Below are 24,261 nucleotides of genomic sequence, written 5' to 3'. Positions count from 1 at the left end.
TTCCAGGTTTGAAACAGTAACTTTGGCTGTTTACCTTTCATCCTAAGAGTTTGGAATGGAATGTATTCTTTTCTTTGCAGGGACTCGTGCTACGTTAACCTTTTATCACCTTATTTGAGGTGTGCCTCAATTCCAGTTACCTGGGAAAATGGGGAGGATGAGTATGAGGCCGTCGTGGAAGACAATTTCATGCGTAGTTTGCTTTCTGCATCCAGTGCGTTTATACCCACCATTGCATCAGAACTAGGTCTTTGGGCCATCCCATTCTCACATTACCCTGTCAGGTTTGACGAGGTGGGTGCCTTCATCTCACTGCAATTGCTGTGACATATCTCTTTTATCTTTTGTTGTCTGACCCAATATTAGCTTCATAACCAAGATTTTTGAAACTTATCTTTTTAAGTTCACAGCTAACCCTAACTCTATCTTACCAAATGCAATCAAGAGCATCAGTCATTATGCAGCTTGCAGCTGAATCAAAGTATAGAAAACATTCTCTCCGCTTTGTATGAGTTGAACAGACTCCAGCCGCAAAGTTTATTCCATATTGGTCAATCTATTGCTACTAGTAAAAGTCCATTCCTGTCTTTCTAACCTGCTTCCTGCATTTGCAGATGATCAACGTGAGGGTCCTTGTTAACGTCCAAAGGTTCCAGCAGGTTGATTTCCTTCAGGTCCTAGGGAGATGCTTAAAGCTACTTGCAGTGCAGTAAGAAATTAACAACATCTCCAAGTAACTGAAGAGCAATGCTTGAAATACAGATGAGAAATTCTGGCATTTTTGCACAAATGTAGTCCTGTAGACTTTTTGAGCAGCCACCAATCAGAGACCCAAAGCATGAGAAGACATAGCTCATTCAGGATCGCCAATCAGCTCATGACAAGTTTGGTGTTTGGAGCAGCAGCCAATCAGCAATCAGGATTGATTGGCGAGCTAAGCAGACTTTGCTGGAGTGGACAGTGTTAGAATTGGAATTTTGAGACTTTAGCTCTTGAGGCTTCAGCAAGGAGAGGCTTAAGTGAGAGAAAGTGAAAAAGCTGTAGGTAGATTTTTTTCCCAGTTTCTTTATATCTGCTCAGTTCAAACAGTGGAGGTGCCAGGCAGGATAGTTGAATGCTCCTCTTGCAGGACGTGGGAAGGCAGGGAGACCTCCAGTGTCCCTGACGTCTACAACTGTGAGAAGTGCATCTAGTTGCAGCTCCTAACACTCTGTGTTAAGGAGTTGGAACTGGATGAAGTCTGAGTTCATTCAGGAGGCTGTGGGAATGATAAATAGGATGTAGAGAGAGGAAGTTACACCCAAGGAGCAGGACGCAGAAGACTGATAGTCAGGAAGGGGAAAGGGACTGGACAGCCAGTGCTCTCCAGAGCACTCCGGTGGCCAACCCCCTCAACAGCAGGTACTGCTGGGGGGCTGATGACCCAGCAGAGCAAAGTCACAGTGGTCAGGTCTCTGGCACTGAGTCTGCCTCTGAGACTCAGAAGGGAATTGGATGTTAGGGGAACAGACTGGAGGTTCTGTGGACAAGAGTGAGATTCCCGGATGGTATGTTGCCTCACAGGATATCTTGGATTGAGCCCTCAGCATTCTTAAGTGGAAGGGTGATGGTCCATGTAGGTACCAGTTTCATGGGTAGGACGAGTGATGAGGTTCTACACAGGGAGTTCAGGGAGTTAGGTGCTAAATTCAAGGGCAGGACCTCTAGAATTGTGAATTTCTACCTTTGAGGCCAGAAAAAGGAAGATTATACAGTTTAACACGTGGCTCAGGAGATGGCGTAGGAGGGAGGTGTCACTGGGGTCTCTTCCACAGAAGGTGGAACCTGTACAGTAGAGACTGTTTGCATCTGAACTGGTAGGGTAGGGGACTAATATCCCAGCGGGAAGGTTTGCTAGTGCAGCATGGGGGTGGGGAGTGAGGGGGAAGGTAGTTTAAACCTGTGTTGCAAGGGGATGGGAACCAGAATGTCAAAACACTTACTGGAGAGGTGTAAAGATCATGGACAAAGTCAGGAATCAAAAGGTTGAGCATGCTGATACTTAAGTTCTGAGCTGCATATACTTAAACGCAAGGAGTATCGTAGGAAAGGCGAATGAAGTATCGCAGGAAAGGCAGAGGAGCTCAGGATTTGGATCAACACATGGAATTATGATGTTGTAGCCTTTACTGAGACTTGGTTGCAGGAGGGGCAGGACTGGCAGCTCAATATTCTGGGGTTCTGTTGTTTTAGACGCGGCAAAGTGGGAGGGATTAAAGGGGGAGGGGTGGCATTACTAATCAGGGATAATGTCACGGCATTGCCCAGTCAGGAGAACTGGCCTAGTGAAACGCTGTGGGTGGAACTGAGGAATAACAAAGGTAAGACTACATTACTAGATCACCCAACAAACCACAGGATTTAGAGGAACAAATCTGTAGAGATCGCAGACTGCTGCAAGAAACACAAGGTTGTTATGGTAGGTGATTTTAATTTTCTACATATTGACTGGGAATCCCATACTGTAAATAGACTAGGAGGGACAGAGCTTGTCAAATATGTTCAGAAAAGTTTTCTTCATTAGTATATAGAAGACCCAGTGAGAAAGTGTGCAATACTTGATCTGCTATTAGGGAATGAGACAGGGCAGGTGACAAGTTTGTGTGGAGGATCTCTTTGCATCCAGTGATCATAATGCCATTAGTTTCAAAGTAAATATGCAAAAAGATAGGTCTGGTTCACGGATTGAGATTCTAGTTTGGAGAAAGGCCAATTCTGATGGTATCAGAAAGTATCTGGTAAGTGTGGATTCGGACAGGCTGTTTTCTGGCAAAGGTGAGTGAGTGGGAGGCCTTCAAAAGTAAAATTTTGAGAGTACAAAGCTTGTACATGCCTTTCAAAATGAAAGGTAAAATAACAGGTTTAGGGAAGCTTTGTTTTCCCAAGGCCCTGGTTAAGGAAAAAAAGAGTACATAGCAGGTATAGGCAAGTAGGAACAAATTATATGCTTCTGGAATATAAGAAATGCAAGAGGACACTTAAGAAAGAAATCAGGAGGGCTAAAAGAAGGCAGGAGGTTGCCCCAGCAGACAGGGTGAAGGAGAATCCTAGGGGATTCTACAGAAATGTTTAGAGCAAAAGTGCAAGGGAGAAAATTGGTCCTCCAGAAGACTGGAATGGTAATCCTTTCATGGAAGCAAAAGAGATGGGGGAGATCTTAAATGGATTTCTTGCATCTGTATTTACTCAGGAGACAGACACAAGAGTCTATAGAAGTGAGGCAAAGCAGCAGTGACATCATGGACCCTATTCAGATTACAGGGGAGAAGGTGTTTGCTGTCTTGAGGCAAATCAGGTGGATAAATCCCCAGGTTTTCCCTCAGACCCTACGGGAGGCAAGCGCAGAAATTGCAGGGGCCCTAGCAGAGATATTAAAACAGCATTAGCACAGGTGAGTTACCAGAGGATTGGAGGATAGCTAATGTTGTTCCGCTGTTTAATAAAAGCTCTAAGAATAAACCAGGAAATTATAGACTGGTGAGGCTGACATCAGTAGTGGGGAAGCTATTGGAAGATATTCTAAGGGACTGGATATATGAGTATTTGGATAGACATAAATGTTGACTTTGCGGGAGAAGCCAGAGAGTGCTAGTAGATAGTTGTCTCTCTGATTGGAGGCCACAGGGATCGGTGCTGGGTCCTTCGTTGCTTGTCATCTATGTCAATGATCTGGATAATAGAACTGGTTCAGGAAACTTACCGGTGACACCAAGACTGGGGGTGCAGTGGACAGCGAGGAAGACTATCAGAGTTTACAGCAGGATCTGGACCAGCTGGAAAAATGGCAGATGGAATTTAATGCAGACAAGTGTGAGGTTTTGCAATTTGATAGGACCAACCAGGGTAGATCTTACACAGTGAATGGTAGGGCACTGAGGAATGTGATAGAACAAAGGGATCTGGGAATACTGGTCCCTAATTCATTGAAAGTGGTGACATGGGTAGATAAGATTGTAAAGTAAGTTTTTAGTACATTGACCTTCATAAATCAAAGTATTGAGTACAGGGGATGGGACGTTATGTTGGATGCCTAATTTGGAGTATTGTGTGCAGTTTTGATTACCTACCTACAGGAAAGATGTAAATAAGATTGAAAGAGTACAAAGAAAATTTACAAGGATGTTGCTGGGACTGGAGGACCTGAATTATATGGAAAGAGTGAATAGGTTTATTCCTTGGAATGTAGAAGATTGATAGAGGTATACAAAATTGGGGGGTATAGATGGGGTAAATGCAAGCAGGCTGTTCCACTGGGGTTGGGTGTGACTACAACTAGAGGTCATGGGTTAAGGGTGAAAGATGAAAATTTTAAGGGGAGCATGAGGGGAACCATCTTCACTCAGAGGGTGGTGAGAGTGTGGGATAAGCTGCCAACTCAAGTGGTGCATGCAAGCTCCATTTCAAAGTTTAAGAGAAGTTTGGATAGTTATGTGGATGCTAGGGGTATGGAGGGCACTGGTTCTGATGCAGGTCGATGGGAGTAGACAATGTAAATGGCTTGGCATGGACTAGATGGGCCAAAGGGCCTGTTTCTGTGCACAATGACTTCCTTCAGCAATAGAATGTGTCCCGTCTTATGATGTTGTAAGTGTTTTTTCTCTAAATAGTCTTCCATTGATTATACATGACCTCACTTTCAAAGCAAAGGATATTTTTGTTACCAGACAGCACTTTAATGCCCTATGTCACTTCCGACAATGTGAATTTACTGTCCCAATACAAAATTGCTGGTCCGAATAAAATGGCTCTCTTTCCAGGAAGAGAAAAATGTAATGTGTACAAAAGAAAATTCTTGTTATTTTATTGGATGTTAACAAAGGTGTTCCTATTTTTTTCCTCCCCAGAGTTTTGGTCCTGTGGCTCAGAGTACCTTCTGCCATGTACCGTAGGTCAACACATCACTGCAGCGAATGCACAGCTTCAATCGAGACTACAGATTGTAGAGTGAGTCAGGTCCATTACGGGCACAATCCTCCACACCACTTCTTCAAAAGGGGTGCATCAAGAAGTGGGCATCCATCATTAAAGACCCACATCAGCTGGGACATGCCCTCTTCTCATTACTACCATCAGGGAGGAGGTACATGACCTGAAGGCCTACACTCAACATTTTGGGAGCAGTTTCTTCCCCTCTGCCATCCGATTACTGAACAGTCCGTGAAAACTACCCCATCATTCCTCTGCTTCCTCCTTTGCATTATAATTATGACATTTTGTCTTGCACTGTACTTCTGTCACAAAACAACATACAGTATACCAGTGATCAGCCTAGTTAAACATAGAAATAGAGAAAGCCTACAGCACCATACAGGCCCTTCAGCCCATAAAGCTGTGCCGAACATGTCCTTACCTTAGAACTACCTAGGCTTACCAATAGCCCTCTATTTTTCTAAGCCCCATGTACCTATCCAGGAGCTTCTTAAAAGACCCTATCATTTCCGCTTCCACCAATGCCACCGGCAGCCCATTCCACACACTCACCACTCTCTGCATGTAAAAAAAAAACTTATCCCTGACATCTCCTCTGTACCTACTTTTAAGCACCTTAAAACTGTGCCCTCTTGTGTTAGCCATTTCAACCCTGGGAAAAAGTCTTTGACTATCTACATGATCAATGCCTCTCATTATCTTGTACACCTCTATCATGTCACCTCTCATCCTCCATTGCTCCAAGGAGAAAAGGCCAAGTTCACTCAACCTATTCCCATAAGACATGCTCCCCAATCCAGGCAACGTCCTTGTAAACGCAAACACGAGGAAATCTGCAGATGCTGGAATTTCAGGCAACACACTTAAAAGTTGCTGGTGAACACAGCAGGCCAGGCAGCAACTCTAGGAAGAGATACAGTTGACATTTCAGGCCGAGACCCTTCTAGTCCTGACAAAGGGTCTCAGCCCAAAACGTCAACTGTACCTCTTCCTAGAGATGCTGCCTGGCCTGCTGTGTTCACCAGCAACTTTTGTGTGTTGCTTGAACATCCTTGTAAATCTCCTCTGCACCCTTTCTATGGTTTCCATGTCCTTCCTGTAGTGAGGCGACCAGAACTGAGCATAGTACTCCAAGTGGGGTCTAACCAGAGTCCCATAGAGCTGCAACATTACCTCTCGATTCTTAAACTCAGTCCCATGATTGATGAAGGCCAATGCACCGTATGCCTTCTTAACCACAGGGTCAACCTGCATAACAAATTTGAGCGTCCTATGGACTCACCCCAAGATCCCTCTGATCCTCCACACTGCCAAGAGTCTTACCATTAATGCTATATTCTGCCATCGTATTTGACGTCCCAAAATGAACCACCTCACACTTATCTGGGTTGAACTCCATCTGCCACTTCTCAGCCCACTTTTGCATCCTATCAATGTCCCGCTGTAACCTCTGACAGCCCTCCACACTATCCACAACACCCCCAACCTTTGTGTCATCAGCAAATTCACTAACCCATCCCTCCACTTCCTCATCCAGGTCATTTATAAAAATCATGAAGAGTAGGGGTCCTAGAACAGATCCCTGAGGCACACCACTGGTCACCGACCTCCATGCAGAATATGACCTGTCTACATCCACTCTTTGCCTTCCGTGGGCAAGCCAGTTCTGGATCCACAAGCAATGTCCCTTTGGATCTCATGCTTCCTTACTTTCTCAATAAGCCTTGCATATGGGGTACCTTATCAAATGCCTTGCTGAAATCTATATACACTACATCTATGGCTCCACCTTCATCAATGTGTTTAGTCACATCCCTCAAAAAATTCAGTCAGCTCGTAAGGCACGATCTGCCTTTGACAAAGCCATGCTGACTATTCCTAATCATATTATGCCTCTCCAAATGTTCATAAATCCTGCGTCTCAGGATCTTCTCCATCAACTTACCAACCACTGAAGTAAGACTCACTGGTCTATAATTTCCTGGGCTATCTCTACTCCCTTTCTTGAATAAGGGAACAACAACCGCAAACCTCCAATCCTCTGGAACCTCTCCCATCCCCATTGATCATGCAAAGATTATCGCCAGAGGCTCAGCAATCACCTCCCTCGCTTTCCACAGTAGCCTGGGGTACATCCAGTCCAGTTCTGCTGACTTATCCAACTTGATACTTTCCAAAAGCTCCAGGACATCCTCTTCCTTAATAGTTACATGCTCAAGCTTTTCAGTCTGCTGCAAGTCATCCCTACAATTGCCAAGATCCTTTTCCGTAGTGAATACTGAAGCAAAGTATTCATTAAGTACCACTGCAATCTCCTTCGGTTCCATGCACACTTTTCCACTGTCACACTTGATTGGTCCTGTTCTGTCACATCTTATTCTCTTGCTCTTCACATACTTGTAGAATGCCTTGGGGTTTTCCTTAATCCTGTCCGCCAAGGCCTTCTCATGGCCCCTTCTGGCTCTCCTAATTTCATTCTTAAACTCCTTCCTGCTAGCCTTATAATCTTCTAGATCTCTATCATTACCTAGTTTTTTGAACTTTTCATGAGTTCTTCTTTTCTTCTTGACTAGATTTACAACAGCCTTTGTACAGGGGGTTTCTGAAGGGGGAGGGTGAGCAGCCAGTTGTCTTGGTACATGTTGGTACCAATGACATAGATAGGACAAAGGAGGAGGTCCTGAAGAGAGATTTCCAGGAGTTAGGAAGGAAGCTGAGAAGCAGGACCTCCAGCGTAGTAATCTCGGAATTGCTACCTGTGCCACGTGCTAGCAAGAGCAAGAATAGTAGGATCAGGCAGATGAATGTGTGGCTGTGAGACTGGTGTAGGGGGCAGGGCTTCAGATTCTTGGATAATTGGGATCTCTTCTGGGGGAAGTATGACCTGTTCAAAAAGGACAGGTTACACCTGAACCTGAAGGGGACCAATATCCTGGCGGGAAAGTTTAATAGAGCTGTTAGGGAGGGTTTAAACTAATTTGGCAGGGGGATGGGAACCGGAATGACAGAGCAGAGGAAGGGGAAAACAGAAATAAATCTAAGATAGTGAGCAGTAAAGATGTCAGGAAAGACAGGCAGGTGATGGGGCAAATTTGTAGCCCTTGGGATGAGTTGCAGTGCAATAAAGTTACAGTGAAATCAAAGCAAAAAGTATCAAATACTGGTCATAAGGTGTTATACTTAAATGCCCGCAGCATAAGGAATAAGGTGGATGATCTTGTCGTACAGCTACAGATTGGCAGGTATGATATTGTGGCCATCACTGAGACGTGGCTAAAGGATGCATGTCTCTGGGAGCTGAACGTCCAAGGATACACGGTGTATCGGAAGGATAGGAAGGTAGGCAGAGGGGGAGGTGTGGCTTTATTGGTAAGAAATGATACTAAATCATTAGAAAGAGGTGATATAGGATCGGAAGGTGCAGAATCTTGATGGGTTGAGCTAAGAAATAGCAGGGGTAAAAGGACCCTGATGGCAGTTATTTATAGGCCTCCAAACAGCTGCAGGGATGTGGACTACAAATTACAACAGGAAATAGAAAAGGCTTGTCAGAAGGGCAGTGTTATGATAATTGTGGGGGTTTTTAACATGCGAGTGGATTGGGAAGATCAGGTCGGCACTGGATCTCAAGAGAGAGAATTTGTAGAATGTCTGCGAGATGGCTTTTTAGAACAGCTTGTTGTTGAGCCACTAGGGGATCGGCTGTACTGGATTGGGTATTGTGTAATGAACCGGAGGTGATTAGAGAGATTGAGGTGAAGGAACCCTTAGGAGGCAGTGATCATAACATGATTGAGTTCACTGTGAAATTTGAAAAAGAGAAGCCGAAATCTGATGTGTCGGTATTTCAGTGGAGTAAAGGAAATTACAGTGGCATGAGAGAGAAACTGGCCAAATTTGACTGGAAAGGGACACTGGCAGGGAAGATGGCACAGCAGCAGTGGCTGGAGTTTATGCGAGAAGTGAGGAAGGTGCAAGACAGGTATATTCCAAAAAAGAAGAAATTTTCGAGTGGAAAAAGGGTGCAACCGTGGTTGACAAGAGAAGTCAAAGCCAAAGTTAAAGCAAAGGAGAGGGCATACAAGGAAGCAAAAATTAGTGGGAAGACAGAGGATTGGCAAGTTTTTAAAACCTTACAAAAGGAAACCAAGAAGGTCATTAAGAGGGCAAAGATCAACTATGAAAGGAAGCTAGCAAATAATATCAAAGAGGATACTAAAAGCTTTTTCAAGTATATAAAGAGTAAAAGACAGGTGAGAGTAGATATAGGACCGATAGAAAATGATGCTGGAGAAATTGTAATGAGAGATAAGGAGATGGCAGAGGAACTGAACAAGTATTTTGCATCAGTCTTCACTGAGGAAGACATCAGCAGTATACCAGACACTGAAGGGTGGCAGGGAAGAGAAGTGTGTGCAGTCACAATTACGACAGAGAAAGTACTCAGGAAGCTGAATAGTCTAAAGGTAGATAAATCTCCTGGACCAGATGGAATGCACCCTCGTGTTCTGAAGGAAGTAGCTGTGGAGATTGCGGAGGCATTAGCGATGATCTTTCAAAAGTCGATAGATTCTGGCATGGTTCCGGAGGACTGGAAGATTGCAAATGTCACTCCGCTATTTAAGAAGGGGGCAAGGAAGCAAAAAGGAAATTACAGACCTGTTAGCTTGACATCGGTGGTTGGGAAGTTGTTGGAGTCGATTGTCAAGGATGAGGTTACAGAGTACCTGGAGGCATACGACAAGATAGGTAGAACTCAGCATGGATTCCTTAAGGGAAAATCCTGCCTGACAAACGTATTACAATTTTTTGAGGAAATTACCAGTAGGCTAGACAAGGGAGATGCAGTGGATGTTGTATATTTGGATTTTCAGAAGGCCGTTGACAAAGTGCCACACATGAGGCTACTTAACAAGATAAGAGCCCATGGAATTACGGGAAAGTTACATACGTGGATAGAGTGTTGGCTGATTGGCAGGAAACAGAGAGTGGGAATAAAGGGATCCTATTCTGGTTGGCTGCCGGTTACCAGTGGTGTTCCACAGGGGTCTGTGTTGGGGCCGCTTCTTTTCACATTGTACATCAACGATTTGTATTATGGAATAGGTGGCTTTGTGGCTAAGTTTGCTGATGATACAAAAATAGGTGGAGGGGCTGGTAGTGCTGAGGAAACAGAGAGTCTGCAGAGAGACTTGGATAGATTGGAAGAATGGGCAGAGAAGTGGCAAATGAAGTACAATGTTGGAAAGTGTATGGTTATACACTTTGGCAGAAGAAATAAACAGGCAGACTATTATTTAAATGGGGAAAGAATTCAAAGTTCGGAGATGCAACGGGACTTGGGAGTCCTCGTACAGGATACCCTTAAAGTTAACCTCCAGGTTGAGTCAGTAGTGAAGAAGGCGAATGCAATGTTGGCATTCATTTCTAGAGGAATAGAGTATAGGAGCAGGGATGTGATGTTGAGGCTCTATAAGGTGCTGGTGAGACCTCACTTGGAGTACTGTGGGCAGTTCTGGTCTCCTTATTTAAGAAGGATGTGCTGATGTCGGAGAGGGTACAGGGAAGATTCACTAGAATGATTCCAGGAATGAGAGGGTTAACATATGAGGAACGTTTGTCCGCTCTTGGACTGTATTCCTTAGAGTTTAGAAGAATGAGGGGAGACCTCATAGAAACATTTCGAATGTTGAAAGACATGGACAGAGTGGATGTGGCAAAGTTGTTTCCCATGATGGAGGAGTCTAGTACAAGAGGGCATGACTTAAGGATTGAAGGGCGCCCATTCAGAACAGAAATGCGAAGACATTTTTTTTTAGTTAGAGGGTGGTGAATCTATGGAATTTATTGCCACTGGCAGCAGTGGAGGCCAAGTCATTGGGTGTATTTAAGGCAGTGATTGATAGGTATCTGAGTAGCCAGGGCATCAAAGGTTATGGTGAGAAGGCGGGGGAGTGGGAATAAATGGGAGAATGGATCAGCTCATGATAAAATGGCGGGGCAGACTCAATGGGCCGAATGGCCAACTTCTGCTCCTTTGTCTTATGGTCTTATGGTCTTACACCATGGTTCCTGTACCCTACCATCCTTTCTCTGTTTCATTGGAACACAGCTGTGCAGAATCCCACGCAAATATCCCCTGAATATTTGCTACATTTCTTCCATACATTTCCCTGTGGACATCTGTTTCCAATTTATGCTTCCAGGTTCCTGCCTGATAACCTCATATTTCCCCTTACTCCAATTAAATGTTTCCCTATCTTGTCTGTTCCTATCCCTGTCCAATGCTATGGTAAAGGAAATAGATTCTTAATTAGTTTTTCTCAGAAGAGCTTTCCTTACTGCGTTTATTCAGAACAGAAACATTCCTGAGATTTCCTGCCATTCTGCTTCCTTTGCTATGATCTACCTGACAATTGAATTCCCATGCAATGAAATCATTGTATGTTTTATCTTTAAAGCCCCAAACATGTCAAACAAGAGAGAAACTAGCCTTCTGGTGGGCAAGAATGCAGCTATAGGTATGCATACTCACAGAATTATTGACACGCTGATCATTTTACAGATGCTTTAATTTTTCAACATAACATTTTGGCTCTGATGTATAATGCATGGCCATTGATTTTACCCATTTCTGGTTCCATATCCTACCCTTGGAGGGAGATCCTATAAATCTGCTTTTTTCAAAATTGCAAGGTCAGATGCCACCAGTATTTCTAGAGTGGTTATTTAACAACTGAAATCATTCTGTTCTTTTGCATTACCTGAAACACCAAATCCCCATTGTCAAAATGCTTAAATGTGACACTAGAAGATAGCAATGTAATAATATTTAGGCTAAGTTTTTGGATCTTGTATAGACATAGGGAACCTAGACACAGAAAAATATATTTGAGAATACACCAGAGGGGTTGGTCCATAATCCCACCTGGTGACCTATGTCCTGCCGAGGTGAAGAATCTTCTCAGCAGGGAATATCTAAAAGTAAGTCATCAGCAAGAAGTTGCCCCGGAAAATGGGAAGAATCATAGCTTGAGAAATCCCTTGGGATTTTTAAAAACAGAACTATTATCAAATGATACAGTAGTGGAACAGAGGTTCAGTTACTGAGATACCACTAGAAGCCTGGAATAACAAGCCTCCATTAAAATCTTATCTGGCAGTAGCGGACTTTATTCAGAAGTTCCACATTATTAACTGGATTAAAGTCAATAAAGCTGCAGGAACAAATTTAGTTCACTGAAGGCTATAAGCCTAGACAACATAACAATCATTGCACTGAAGACCTCTGCTCCAGCCTAGCCACTCCAGTAACCAAGCTGTTTTTGTACTGGCATCCTTACAACAAAATGGAAAACTGCCTGTAAACAGCATGTCAAATTCATTCCAGTGAGCTACTGCCCAATCATTCTACTCTCACGGTGAAGTAATGGAATGTGTTGTTGACGGTGCTACAAAGTGGTATTAAGGCACTCTGCTGAAATGGGAGTCAGTAGGTTTAAAAGAGGAAATGCCCCAGTGATTGGAGTCGCACCATTCCAGCCACAGACACCATGGCAGGGTTTTTTAAGCCAGCAATCATCATGAGTGACCTTTGTGTTGTCAGGTCAGAAGGGGAGAGTTTACTACCAATAGTGTAACCCTTTGAAAGTCTTCAGTTAAAAAAGCATATCACGCCTGCATGCATCTGGACTTAGTCAGCAAATAGGCATAGGGACTAAACATTATTTTCACTGTGTTAGGGCCAAGTGGGAGAATGTGATCACCTACGATTGCCATTTAATGAAGTCTTCACACATTTAACATCTAGGGTGTGGTGGGTAAAACCATTGACCAGAAACTTGACTGGATGTAAATAAAGTAGCTACAAAAAAAAGCCACATGTTGAGTGAGTGGCTTACTCCTGATAGCATAAGATCATTCCACTGTCTCTAACAGACAAGTCAGGAGTGCAATGGAATATTCTCCATGTGTCTGAATGAACACTGTGCCAATAGTTCAACCCCCTCCAGAAAAATATAGCCCACTTGAGTGGTACTTCATCTACCATCCTAAATATTTATTCTGTCCATAGTGGCTGGAGTGTGGACATGTAGAAGGGGCACTGCAGTTACTTACGCAGCCTGTTCAGATGTTACCTCCCAAACCCACGTCTTCTACTGACAGAGGATATTGGGCTAGTAAAAGAGACATACCTCTCTGCCAAATAGGTCCAGGCTGGCCATTGGGTACCTTTCCATTCTACGATATACCAACCAAGATGGTACTAAGCTTTCTGGCAGTTATGTGATGTCAATAGTGAGAGTGCTAATGAGATTCACCTAGATGTTAGAATCAGCTTATTATCAACTGACACATCATGAAATTCATTCTTTTGTGGCAGCAGTACAGTGCAAGACATAAAAATCACCAAAAAATAAATAAAAGGTACAAAAGGCAGTATTTGTGGGTTCAGCGACTGTTGGCTGAAGGGAAGAAGCTGATCTGAAATGTTGAGTCTGGGACTTCAAGCTGCTGTAAATCCTCCACAAAGGTAGTAATGAGAAGAGGGATCATCTCAGATGGCCAGAGACCTTAATGATAGATGCCATGTTCTTAAAGGCTCCACCTTTTGAAGATGTTCTCTGTGTTGGGGAGGGTTGTGCCAAGTCTACAAATCTCTGCAGTGTTTTTTGATCCTGCACTTTGGAGATTTCATACCAGGCTGTGATCCAAGCAGTCAGAATCTTCTCCATTGTACATCTTTTGAAACTTGTTAGAGTCTTTGGTGACCTGCTAAATCTTCTCAAATTCCTGCTGAAATATAGCAACTGCAATGCCTCTTTGTGATTGGGCCCAGGACCGTGAAGCTGCTCACCCTTTCCACCACTGACCATTCAGTAAGGACTGGTGTGTGTTCTCTCAAATTCCCCTTCCTGAAGTTCACAATCAATTCCATAGTCTTGCTGATGTTTCCAAGGGTATTGCTGTGACACCACTCAACCAGCTGATCTATATCTCACTCCTCTACGCAACACTCAACCAGCTGATCTATATCTCACTCCTGTACACAACACTCAACTAGCTGATCGATCTCACTCCTGTACGCAACACTCAACCAGCTGATCGATCTCACTCCTCTATGCAACACTCAACCAGCTGATCGATCTCACTCCTCTACGCAACACTCAACCAGCTGATCGATCTCACTCCTGTACACAACACTCAACCAGCTGATCTATCTCATTCCTGTACACCTCCTTGTTGCCATCTGAGTTCTGTCCACAACAGTAATGTTATCGTCAAATTTATAGATGGTTTTTTACCTGTGCCTAGCCATACAGCCATGAGTGTAGAGAGTGGAGCAGTGGGCTAGGCACTTTTCACCTAATCACCTTTTGTGATTATACACATATTGCAATGAGGCCAGGTCCTTGCTCAGATAAGATTTAATTCTAGCCATGACCAACACTTCATCAAGTTAGATATGAGTGCTACTGGTCGATAATAGCACTCCCTGCTCACCCTGCCCTCTTCTTGGCAACTGTTGATTATCATCAAGACGGAGGTGTTATTTCCAGAGCATACAGAGTATGGTTTCCTGATGAGAAAGCCAAGATCCATCTACAGAGGCCCTAGCTTGTTAATTAGTACTGAGGGGATGATGGTGTTGAATGCTACGCTGTAATCAATAAACAGCATTTGAAGTATGTTGTCCACATGCTCCAAAGCCAAGTGAGAGCCAGTGAGACCTTTTGTGATTATACACATATTGCAATGAGGCCAGGTCCTTGCTCAGACAAGATTTAATTCTAGCCATGACCAACACTTCATCAAGTTAGATATGAGTGCTACTGGTCGATAATAGCACTCCCTGCTCACCCTGCCCTCTTCTTGGCAACTGGTGTGGTTAATGCCCTTTGGAAGCAGCTGGCAGTGCCTGGCTGCAGCATTGAGAGGTTGAATAATTCAGCCAGTTGTTTGGCACTGTTGTTTGGAATGGAGGACAGTAGTTGGAGAGATTGGATAGGCTGGGTTAATTCTCGCTGGAACTTAAGATGATGAGGGGTGATCATATAGAGGTTAACAAAATTGCAAAGAGCATAGATAGTCTTTTTTCAAGGGCTACAGAGTCCACAATTAGAGGGCATGGGTTGAAGAAGAGAGGAGACTATGAGATAAGAAAGATATATCTCGAATGAGCTGCTTGAGTAGGTGGTAGAGGCAGATATTATTACAACATTTAAAAACCATTTAGGTGTTTTAGATAGGAAAGCACCTGGGGGTGTCAGGACGCAGGTCAGTGATTGCAGTATTCACTGTCCCTGACCTCCTGTTGTAGCCACTGTCCAGTGGAGTTTCTAATTGGTGTGGGGGTGTAGCTGTCAATGGTAATGATAGTTGGACTCTCTCGGAGATGTTTATTGCCTAAATACTTCTGTGGTGCGAATGTTACAGGCCACATGGAATGTTATCTGAATCTTACTGCGGGCAGATGTGGATGTGCCATTTACTGAGGAGCTGCAAATTGTATGTGGACATCTCCACTTCTAACAATGATGGAAGGGAGGTCACAAATGAAGCAGTTGATAATGTTTGGGACTAGGACACTGCCCTGAGGAAATCCCACAGGAATGTATTAGGGTTGGGACAATTGACCTTTAGCAACCACAGATACATTTTATGCTTATTGATTTCAGTTTTACCAGAGCAAATAGCTGCCGCTTGTAAATGTTACTTGATATCAAAGGCAAACTGATGAAGCATGTAAAAGGGTTAACATGGTCAGTTAAACAATAGCAGCCTGTTTTTTTCTGTAAGAAACCGCTGATGATCAACAGATGTGCTAAGCCATGCTGAGCCATATTTCTTCTTGGAGTTAGACAGCGTTTCAAGGTCCCTGTCTCTTTGTGCAGTCATGCACATAGATAAGTCTGGCTCCAGCCTGTCTTGTGTGGGGGTATCTGAACGGCTATATCTATTCTGTAAGGGGAACTGGCAGTTAGTTGGTTTGAGCGACTAAGTGAAGTGCCCCGGAGGCTTTGAATAAAGAGTTTATACTTATACGGACTCTGAGTGAGTTTATCCAGATTCGACTGCCACAAACATTTCCACCTCACCTCTAGAGTTTTGTTCTTTTACTCCAGGATCATGATGAGATCTGGAACAAGTTGTCATGACAAACTTCAAACTAAGCATTAGTGAGTAGACATCTCTTGATAGCACTTCTTCAGCTTGCTGATAAATGATAGTAGCCTAATCAGGCAGATCAGATTTGTCCTGCTTGTTGTGAACAGAACATACCTGACAAATCTTCCACATTGTTAGTAGATGCCACTATTGTAACTGTACTGGAACAGCTTGGGTCAAGGCACAGCTAACTCAAATATTTGGTCCCATATCCTTTGCTGTATTCTGTGCTGTTTCTTAAGATCATCTGGAGTTTGGCCTTTGTGATGGGGAAGGCCTCAGGAAGAAGCCAATAAGATTATCCACTTGCAGTTCTTGGCTTAAGGTGCTGATGAATTGTAGCTAAAGCTCCCATGCTAGCTCTACCATTGCTGGAGGGTGTTGGAGCCTCCTCCAATCAACTGTTTAATTGTGACGAGATGTAGCAGGACTGTGGTAGCTTTGGTCTGATCCATTGGTTGTGAGGTCACTTAGCTCCACAGTTTTTGCTGATTAGCAAACATAGTCCCTGTGTTTCAGCCCTCACTAGGTAGTCACCTCATGGCTCTCAGGAACTCCTGTTACTGCTGTTGATGGGCTGTTCTGCTCGTCTCACTCAATCACAGTTGCTCTACAGTTTACGGTGAGAGATACATTAGGCCTTGTGGTTACAGATCGTGCTGCTGCTGATGGCCCACAGTGCCTGGTAGATGCCCAGTTTTGTGGTACTGAACTGTACTGAAACAATCTCACAATTCATTACAGGGTACGCTTGGTGTTCCCACAAAGTTTGGACAGTGGTCACTTATATCAGGTCTATTGTGGATGGATACATATGCCACAGGTGAACTGGTGAGGTTTTGGAGGTTTATCTCTGTGTTTCTTACCCAGTCTTGTCTTCATGTTGTTTCTTTCACTACCTGCTGCTCCTACCCACAGTACTTGTGGCCTTGACACTTCTAGTTTTTCTTCCAACTGCTACACTTTGCCCATATTTGACTTGATGCCACAGGGTCAATGTTGTTCCCTTTCAGCTTTGTATCACAGTGCTACCACCTCTAGATCTTTGGTGAAGGAGGAATTATGATGGAAGAGTCTGGATTTAAGGTTTGGTTCTGTGAGTACAAAAAGTAACAGCTGTGTACATGTCCAGTGTGTGGTACACGTCTCCAACTTATTAACCAGTCCCCACAAGTTTGTGAAAAGGATTTGCGATATGGACTTCATGTCTGGATCAATGCCAGGTGGCATTCTTTCCCTGTTTAAGCCCAGTGCTAATGGTAGAACTGAGAAGTGTACTAGGCTGTTTTGGGGCACAAACAGAGTCAACAAGATGGATGCCTCTGGCATGTCATGTAGGCTAGACCAGGTAAGGACAGCAGATTTCCTCCACTAAAGGGCAATAGTGAACCAATCAGATGGGTTGTTGCAGTGATCTGGTAGTTGTCCTGATCATCATTACTCAGATTAGTTGTTTTATTTTATTCTTCAAAATCCAAATTATAAATTGATTTTAAATTCTTCAGCTGCTTGGTGGGACTTGATCTCTGGACTGGTAATCCAGAGCCCTGTATTACTTGAAAATAGGAGACCAGCAGATGCTGGAGATCTGAAATGAAAACAGAAAATGCTGGAAACACTCAGCAGGTCAGGCAGTACCTGTGGAGACAAAAATGGAGTTATGTTTCAGGTTGAAGACCCCTCATCAGAACAGGGAAAGTGAGAACACAAGTTAGTTTTAAGTTGCCGAGAGCGTGAGGGAGGGATGGTCATAATGTGTTTCCTTTATGTTGAATGAATCAATCACAGATTTGGTGACCACTTTGTAGAACAGCCCAATCTGTCTGCAAAGGTGACACTGAGAGGCACTCAGTCAATTATTATGCCAAATCTTCATCCTATTCCCACTCTGATCTACCTGTCTTGTTCCAACAAGGTCCAATGTAAGCACCTGTTCATCTGGGCACATTGTAGTCTTTCAGGACTCAACATCAAATGGATAGTCTACTTTGTACTGGGATTGTCTAGTTCTGCTGCAAGGATACAAATGAACCCAGTGTTTCTTTCTTAGCAGACATGGTGTGACTTGCTGGGTGCAACAGCTTTGAGTTTCTATTTCTCAGTTTTAACCTGTTCTTTTGTTTTTAGTCTAGTAGGTCTGTAAAATGGAAACCCTGGCTTCACTCTATCCCCATCTTGTCTGCTGACAACAGTTATGTTTGTTTCCAATTTTGGAAAAGGATCTTCAACATGAAACATTAATAATGTTTCTTGTTCCACTGTTGCTGTTTTTGACCAGTTGAGGTTTCCAGTTTTTTACTGGATAAATAGTTTGGTGATTTAATTACTCCACCTCCACTGTACCTGTGCAGTGACTCTCTGGCTATGATTGCTATGCTAATGTAACTGTGCACAATGCAGGGGCATCAGAGGATGTTGCTGTCAAGGCTATCAAATGCCGCAGGTACAAGTGCAGGAGGAGAGGCTTTCCATTTTCAGGCACTAAGGCTGTTATTTGCATCTTTGAAGAACACTTACGTTGAATTCTTCACCCCAGCCCATGATTACCCACAAACGAAGTGTTCTCGAGCTGTCTGCCTGCTGTCTTGCAGACGCCAAACCAAAGAAACGGTGGGGTTAATCAAGAAGATTCATTGCGACCCATATTCAGATTAGACACTCAAAGGCAAAACATTTATCAATTAACTGATAAAGCAGTTGGAATTTCTTTTACTTGATTTTCTAATGTGCTATTGTGCTGAGAATTGGAATCAGTAACACATGGCCTCATGATGACTAATTATCATGGACATCATTGGTCTTACAGAAAGAATAACTCAAATTTCTTACCATTGCAAACGTCTGAGCATTGTTGAGGGTGTTGGCCGCACACATCAACACATTTGATACATTTGCGTAGCAGTTTGTCCCAATAAAACCCTGGGGAATTGTTGCATTTCCAGATTTCTATGATTGAAGGACAATCAGCATTGTAAAAAACCAATTTAGCCTGTCACAGTAAACAAGCTAGTCAACAGAACAATGTCTAAATGCAGTAAGTAAACACAATCATAAACCACAAAGAAGAAAAGGGATAGATACAGCTGGGGCAGAAACCCGAAGCAGATAATTACTGTTCAGTTTTCATCTCCTTGGTAATCAATTGTATTCAACAAATAGTGTGTGAGCCTTTCTGCCAAATTAGACCCATACAGGTATAGTAGAAAGCGATCGCCTTGGGCTGAGTGAGAAGGGCCTTTTGTTTTACTGGAAAAACATAGATCTTGAGAAGGTTTGATTAAAATTTCTTAAATTATTTGAGCTAGAAATGAAGGCGAGAAGGCATAGATACAAAAGTACAGAAGCTTTTGAGACCTGGTAGTATTTTGCTTCAGAGATTTGATGATTGCTGGAAAATATTGCTCTGCACGTTTCTTAGACTGAGAGATTTGATCGACAGGAAGGTGTTGGGACTAACTGATATGAAGCCCTTTGATTAAGGGTGTTTGATTGTGTCTGGGTGCAGCAGCAGGAGAGGAAGAGTGCAGAAGTGCAAGAGAGATAAGTGGCGGACAATTTTTGAGGAAGAATTATTATCAGGGATGAAGCAACCTTGCTTTCTCCTGTTTTTTGTGTTTCATTTACTGGCAGAGAAGGTAAAGGCTCAGTAATATCCTAGTAATTCAGTGAGGTAATAGAATTTAATATGATCAGGTGAATGTGGCAAAGTATTTGATAGGAAATCTGGTCTGTCTGAGAATTGAAATACAAATTCTTCATCTGGACAGCAACTGAAACAAAAAATGCAAATTTTCCACTGAGCTTTTATTAAAATTAGTTCCACACATTGAAGGGCTCCAGAAACAGGTAATGAGAGGGTACAAACCACAAGACTTGTACATGCTGTGACAGTTTCGCCCACAGTGTTGACATTTGCAGCAGCGTCTCAGGAGGTCGTCCCAGTATTCATCATCTGAACAGCGACTCATCTTCTCTCGAGAACAAAAATCTTTAAGATAATTTGGGAAGAAATCTTTAGTATTAATACTGTTGCCCTTGTTATAAAATTTACACTGATACCACATCACTCAAGTGCTGAGCCGGCCAATTGAACCACTTGAGAACTGTTCAGTTTTGCTGTCACGGCAAAATTTGACAGTCAAACATCACAGAGCATGAAGTGAGTGAACTGGACAGACAGCCAGTCATTTCCTTGTTGATCAGTACACACAAAATGCTAGAGGGTCACCAACATCTGTGGAAGTAAACGGTCGATGTTTCAGGACTGGAATGGAAGGGGTAAGAAGCCAGAAGAATGAAGGTGGTGGGGGGGAGGACAAGCTGGCAGGTGACTGGTGGAAGAGGTAAAGTACTGAAAAAGAAATCTGATGGGAGACGACAGTGGAGAAAGGGAAGGAGGAGAGGCACCAAAGGGAAGAGACAGGCACATGAGAAGAAAAGAGGGGAGTCAAAATCGTGAAAGGAAAAGGGGAAATTACTGGAAATTAGGGAGGTTGATGTTGATGCCATCCAGACAGAATACGAGGTATTGTTCTCCAACCTAAGAGTAGCCTCATCATGACCGTAGAGGAGGCCATGGGCCGACAGAATAGAATTTGAGGTAGAATTTAAAAAGGTGGCCACCAGGAAATCAGCTTTTTGTGGCAGATGAAGCAAAGGTGCTGAACAAAGTGGACCCCAATCTGCTTCTGGTCTCAGCAATGTACAGAAGACAGCACTGGATGTAGTAGAGTCCGGACAGATTCACCAGTGAAATGTTGCCTCACCTGGAAGTTCCTTTTTGATGTTGACTGAAAAATAATGTCAGATATTGTTGGAAGTATTTTTTCTTTCAGAAACTTTATGCAATTTAAGTAAAGTAAATACTCTGGATCTTTGAAATTAAAAAGGGAATATATAAAAGAATATGGGAAAAGAGATGAGCCACAGGATTACAGTCAACATCTCCATAAATACCGGCATGTACAAATGACCAAGTGTTAGTATAGTTGATGGTGTAATTGTCACCTTCTAATCCAAAATGTATAAACGTGGAATAGATAATGACCACATGGTTGTTAAATTCTTCAATAAGATACATAATGCACATGTGAACAGGCATTTGGTGAAAGTAAATTACTACTGAAAATGAAGAACACTGTCTTACTAAAATGATCTACTAGATGCGGAAAGAACAACAGATGCTGAGCTAGGAGTTTTAAATTCTGCAAATTTATTATTCATGTATCTTGTAAACTGCCATTTCAGAATTTAGGCTGATTGGCATCTCTAGAAATGTGAGCCTGGATGTTGCTCTCAGCTGATGCTATGGCCAGTGATATTGTCCCTAATGGGGAGAGGCCAGACGCTGGCATGCAAAGAAATATTTTATGTATTAGATTGGTATAGATTTTATCCAGCTGATGTTCAATAACCTTGCTTCCTTACAAGTATTTTGACTCTTTGGATTCAAGTGGGGTTGATTCAATTTTCCATACATAATGCAGAAAGCTCTATTGCACCATCACATCTATACCTTACAGGTCTCCATATTAAATCTCATTCATCCATTGCAAATCTTGTTGAATGTTATTCTGCGTATCATCTCAGTCCTCAAGGTGTTAATCTTGCATTATCGTGGGTGCTGTTCTAAAACTGGAGTCCTATCTTGCAGTTTTCTGGCTCTTCAGGGACCAATGAAATCACATGTGCATTCATTACCCTGTCTCCTACCCCTCCCTCTGCACCCCCCCTCAGCCAACCCAAGCAAGGCCTGTACCATGCTAACCAGGTGCAGGCAAAATGAAACATCTGCTTTGTTTGATGCCATGTGGGGAGACATCTATTAATCCTAAAAGTTGAGCATTCAGAAACATCTAAGGAACTGAAGATCCCAAGGTTCTAATGAAAGCAACCTTGGATTAATGCCATTGTGAAATTCAAAAACTGCATTTCTTCTTCTCTTTTCTTATGAATTGTAAAAATACTAGGAATGACATGATTGTCAAGAATCACCTGGGTGACAGATCAGGGCACCATGAGTTGATTGACTGAGAGGGCTTGTGATGACAGGTTGATGGCTGTTGAAGATCCAAGACCCTGCAGTGAAATCTCAAGGAAAATGTTGGAATCCCTTTGCATAGAGGCTTCTCTGCTCAATGGAAGTATTGCAATGCACAGCCTCAGCTGCAGCTGTGCTTCTGGAAGGACATCTAACGAGCATCTGATCTTCACAACACTGCTTGGGAGTGCTTAGGTTAAGACCGTATAGAGCAAGTTTCACTCTGTGTGCAATCTGCACAGTGCCTGACCTAGTGTAGGGAAGAAGTGGTTTTTATGTTGAAAGGGAATTAAATCTGATCTGAATGAATGACTTTGCAGTAGACATTCAAAGAGTTAAAAGTAGCATTCACAGGAATCTCATTGTTCACACAGTGTTAGACAAGAGCAGAGAAACAGACCCTTTGCCTACTGCTGTCAACAGCATGTTTTCACTATTCTTACATTAATGCCATTTTCATTCTCCTCAACTCCCTCCATTAGGGACAATTTATGTGGCCAGTTAATCTGCATGTTTTTGGGATGTGAGCGGAAAATCCATGCAGTTGCTGGAAGAATGCAAATTCCATGCAGTTAGCACTGGAGAGGTTGAGATTGAACGCGGGTGCACATAATGCGAATTGCATGCAGTCATTACAGGACATGCTGAATCAGGACAGGCAGGGTCAGAGATGTGAACTTGTTGCTCTTGAACACTCCACATTTGAATAGTTCTACCATCTGCCAAAATGCAAATTAAAATGTAACTGGAATGTAAAAGGGGATCAGGATCTTGCAAACAATTCCTCTCCCTTTTTGTTTCTCTGCTTCAGCTCCATGCCTAGTTTCTTGGAGTTACTTAGTTCATTTAGAGTGCATACTAAACTTTAGACCTTGTAGCCTCACTGATAGAAAACTAAAGACAAGTAAACACTGACATTCTGTCTGTCTGTCTGTCTGTATCTTGTTTTACGGCAGTTGGCATCCAGCTTAATGGTGCATTACCGCCACCCTCTGCTCCAGAATGTGCTCTAGACATACATTCTAAATCCCTTCGCCCAATCACTCACACACACACACACACACACACACACACACACACACACACACAAATATACAAACCTACACTTCACCCTCCCATCTTTGACCATCCTAGTATCCTATTCCTGTTTATTCGTCATATTCTATAAAAAACCCCTGTACCCCTTAAAAACGCTAAAAATACCCGGACTTGTGCTCTCTCACCCATGCCCAGCAACCCTTTTAATGTGAATTCCTGCATCCCCAACTCCCCTAATTTATTTCTCATCATCTCTGTCTGTATCCCATACTTCCTGCAACACAAAACTACATGTTCTACTGACTCCTCTTCCTTACATTCCTCACACAATCCTGTCTGGTGTTTCCCTATCATTTTCAATGTTTTGTTTAATGCACAATGCCCCAGCCTTAACCTAGTCCACACAATTTCCTCTCTTCTGTTTCCATTACTTACCCTAGTAACTGCAACACTCTATTGTATTTGATATAAATGCCTCCCTTTCCCCTCCCTGTCCCATCTTTCTTGCCACATTCGGTTGACTTTTTCCCAGATTACACACTTAACCTCTGCTTTACTGAAACACTGACATTCCTTTCTACTTGACTGTCTTGTTCCTTCAAAGCTCCAAATGCATCATCTTATTCCCACATTCTGAGCTGAGGCTGAGATTCAGCACAATCTGCGAGAACCTTCATTCTTTTCCTAGAATTTTATGTGTGGGATTTCATACCTCCCACAATCTCGCGCTTCCTCCTACAGCCTAGATGTTTTTAAAGCACAAACTTTGCATAACCTAATCATTACTCCCTGATTTGTTCAACCTCTTGTTCAGTAGGTTTTACCCTTCTACTGATTTCAAATTAAAACAATTTATTGTTCAGCAATATATTTAAATTGTTGATTGTAACATCACCCTTCAGGGATTAAAATAGCACCCACCAAACGCTGGAGGAGCTCAGCAGATCAGGCAGCATCTTTGGAAAAGAATAAACAGTCGACGCTGCCTGACCTGCTGGTTTCTCCCTGCATTTTGTGTGTGTTGCTTTGGATTTCCAGCATCTGCA

General features: G+C 43.0%; 1 protein-coding gene across 1 annotated transcript in view; it reads right to left on the bottom strand.

The window, feature by feature from the left end:
- Positions 1–20,105, bottom strand: part of LOC134351297 (tumor necrosis factor receptor superfamily member 13B) — a 59,502-nt gene extending 39,397 nt beyond the window's left edge. Inside the window, exons 1-2 of the mRNA XM_063057360.1 lie at positions 20,021–20,105; positions 18,967–19,083 (exon numbers count right to left, since the gene is read on the bottom strand). Of these exons, the coding sequence (XP_062913430.1) occupies positions 18,967–19,083; positions 20,021–20,105 (202 nt within the window). The remainder of the gene's footprint in view (positions 1–18,966; positions 19,084–20,020) is intronic.
- Positions 20,106–24,261: the final 4,156 nt, after the last annotated feature.

Source organism: Mobula hypostoma, chromosome 9, assembly GCF_963921235.1.
Source record: "Mobula hypostoma chromosome 9, sMobHyp1.1, whole genome shotgun sequence".
NCBI classification, from domain to species: domain Eukaryota; kingdom Metazoa; phylum Chordata; class Chondrichthyes; order Myliobatiformes; family Myliobatidae; genus Mobula; species Mobula hypostoma.
This window is presented reverse-complemented; position numbering and strand designations above follow the sequence as displayed.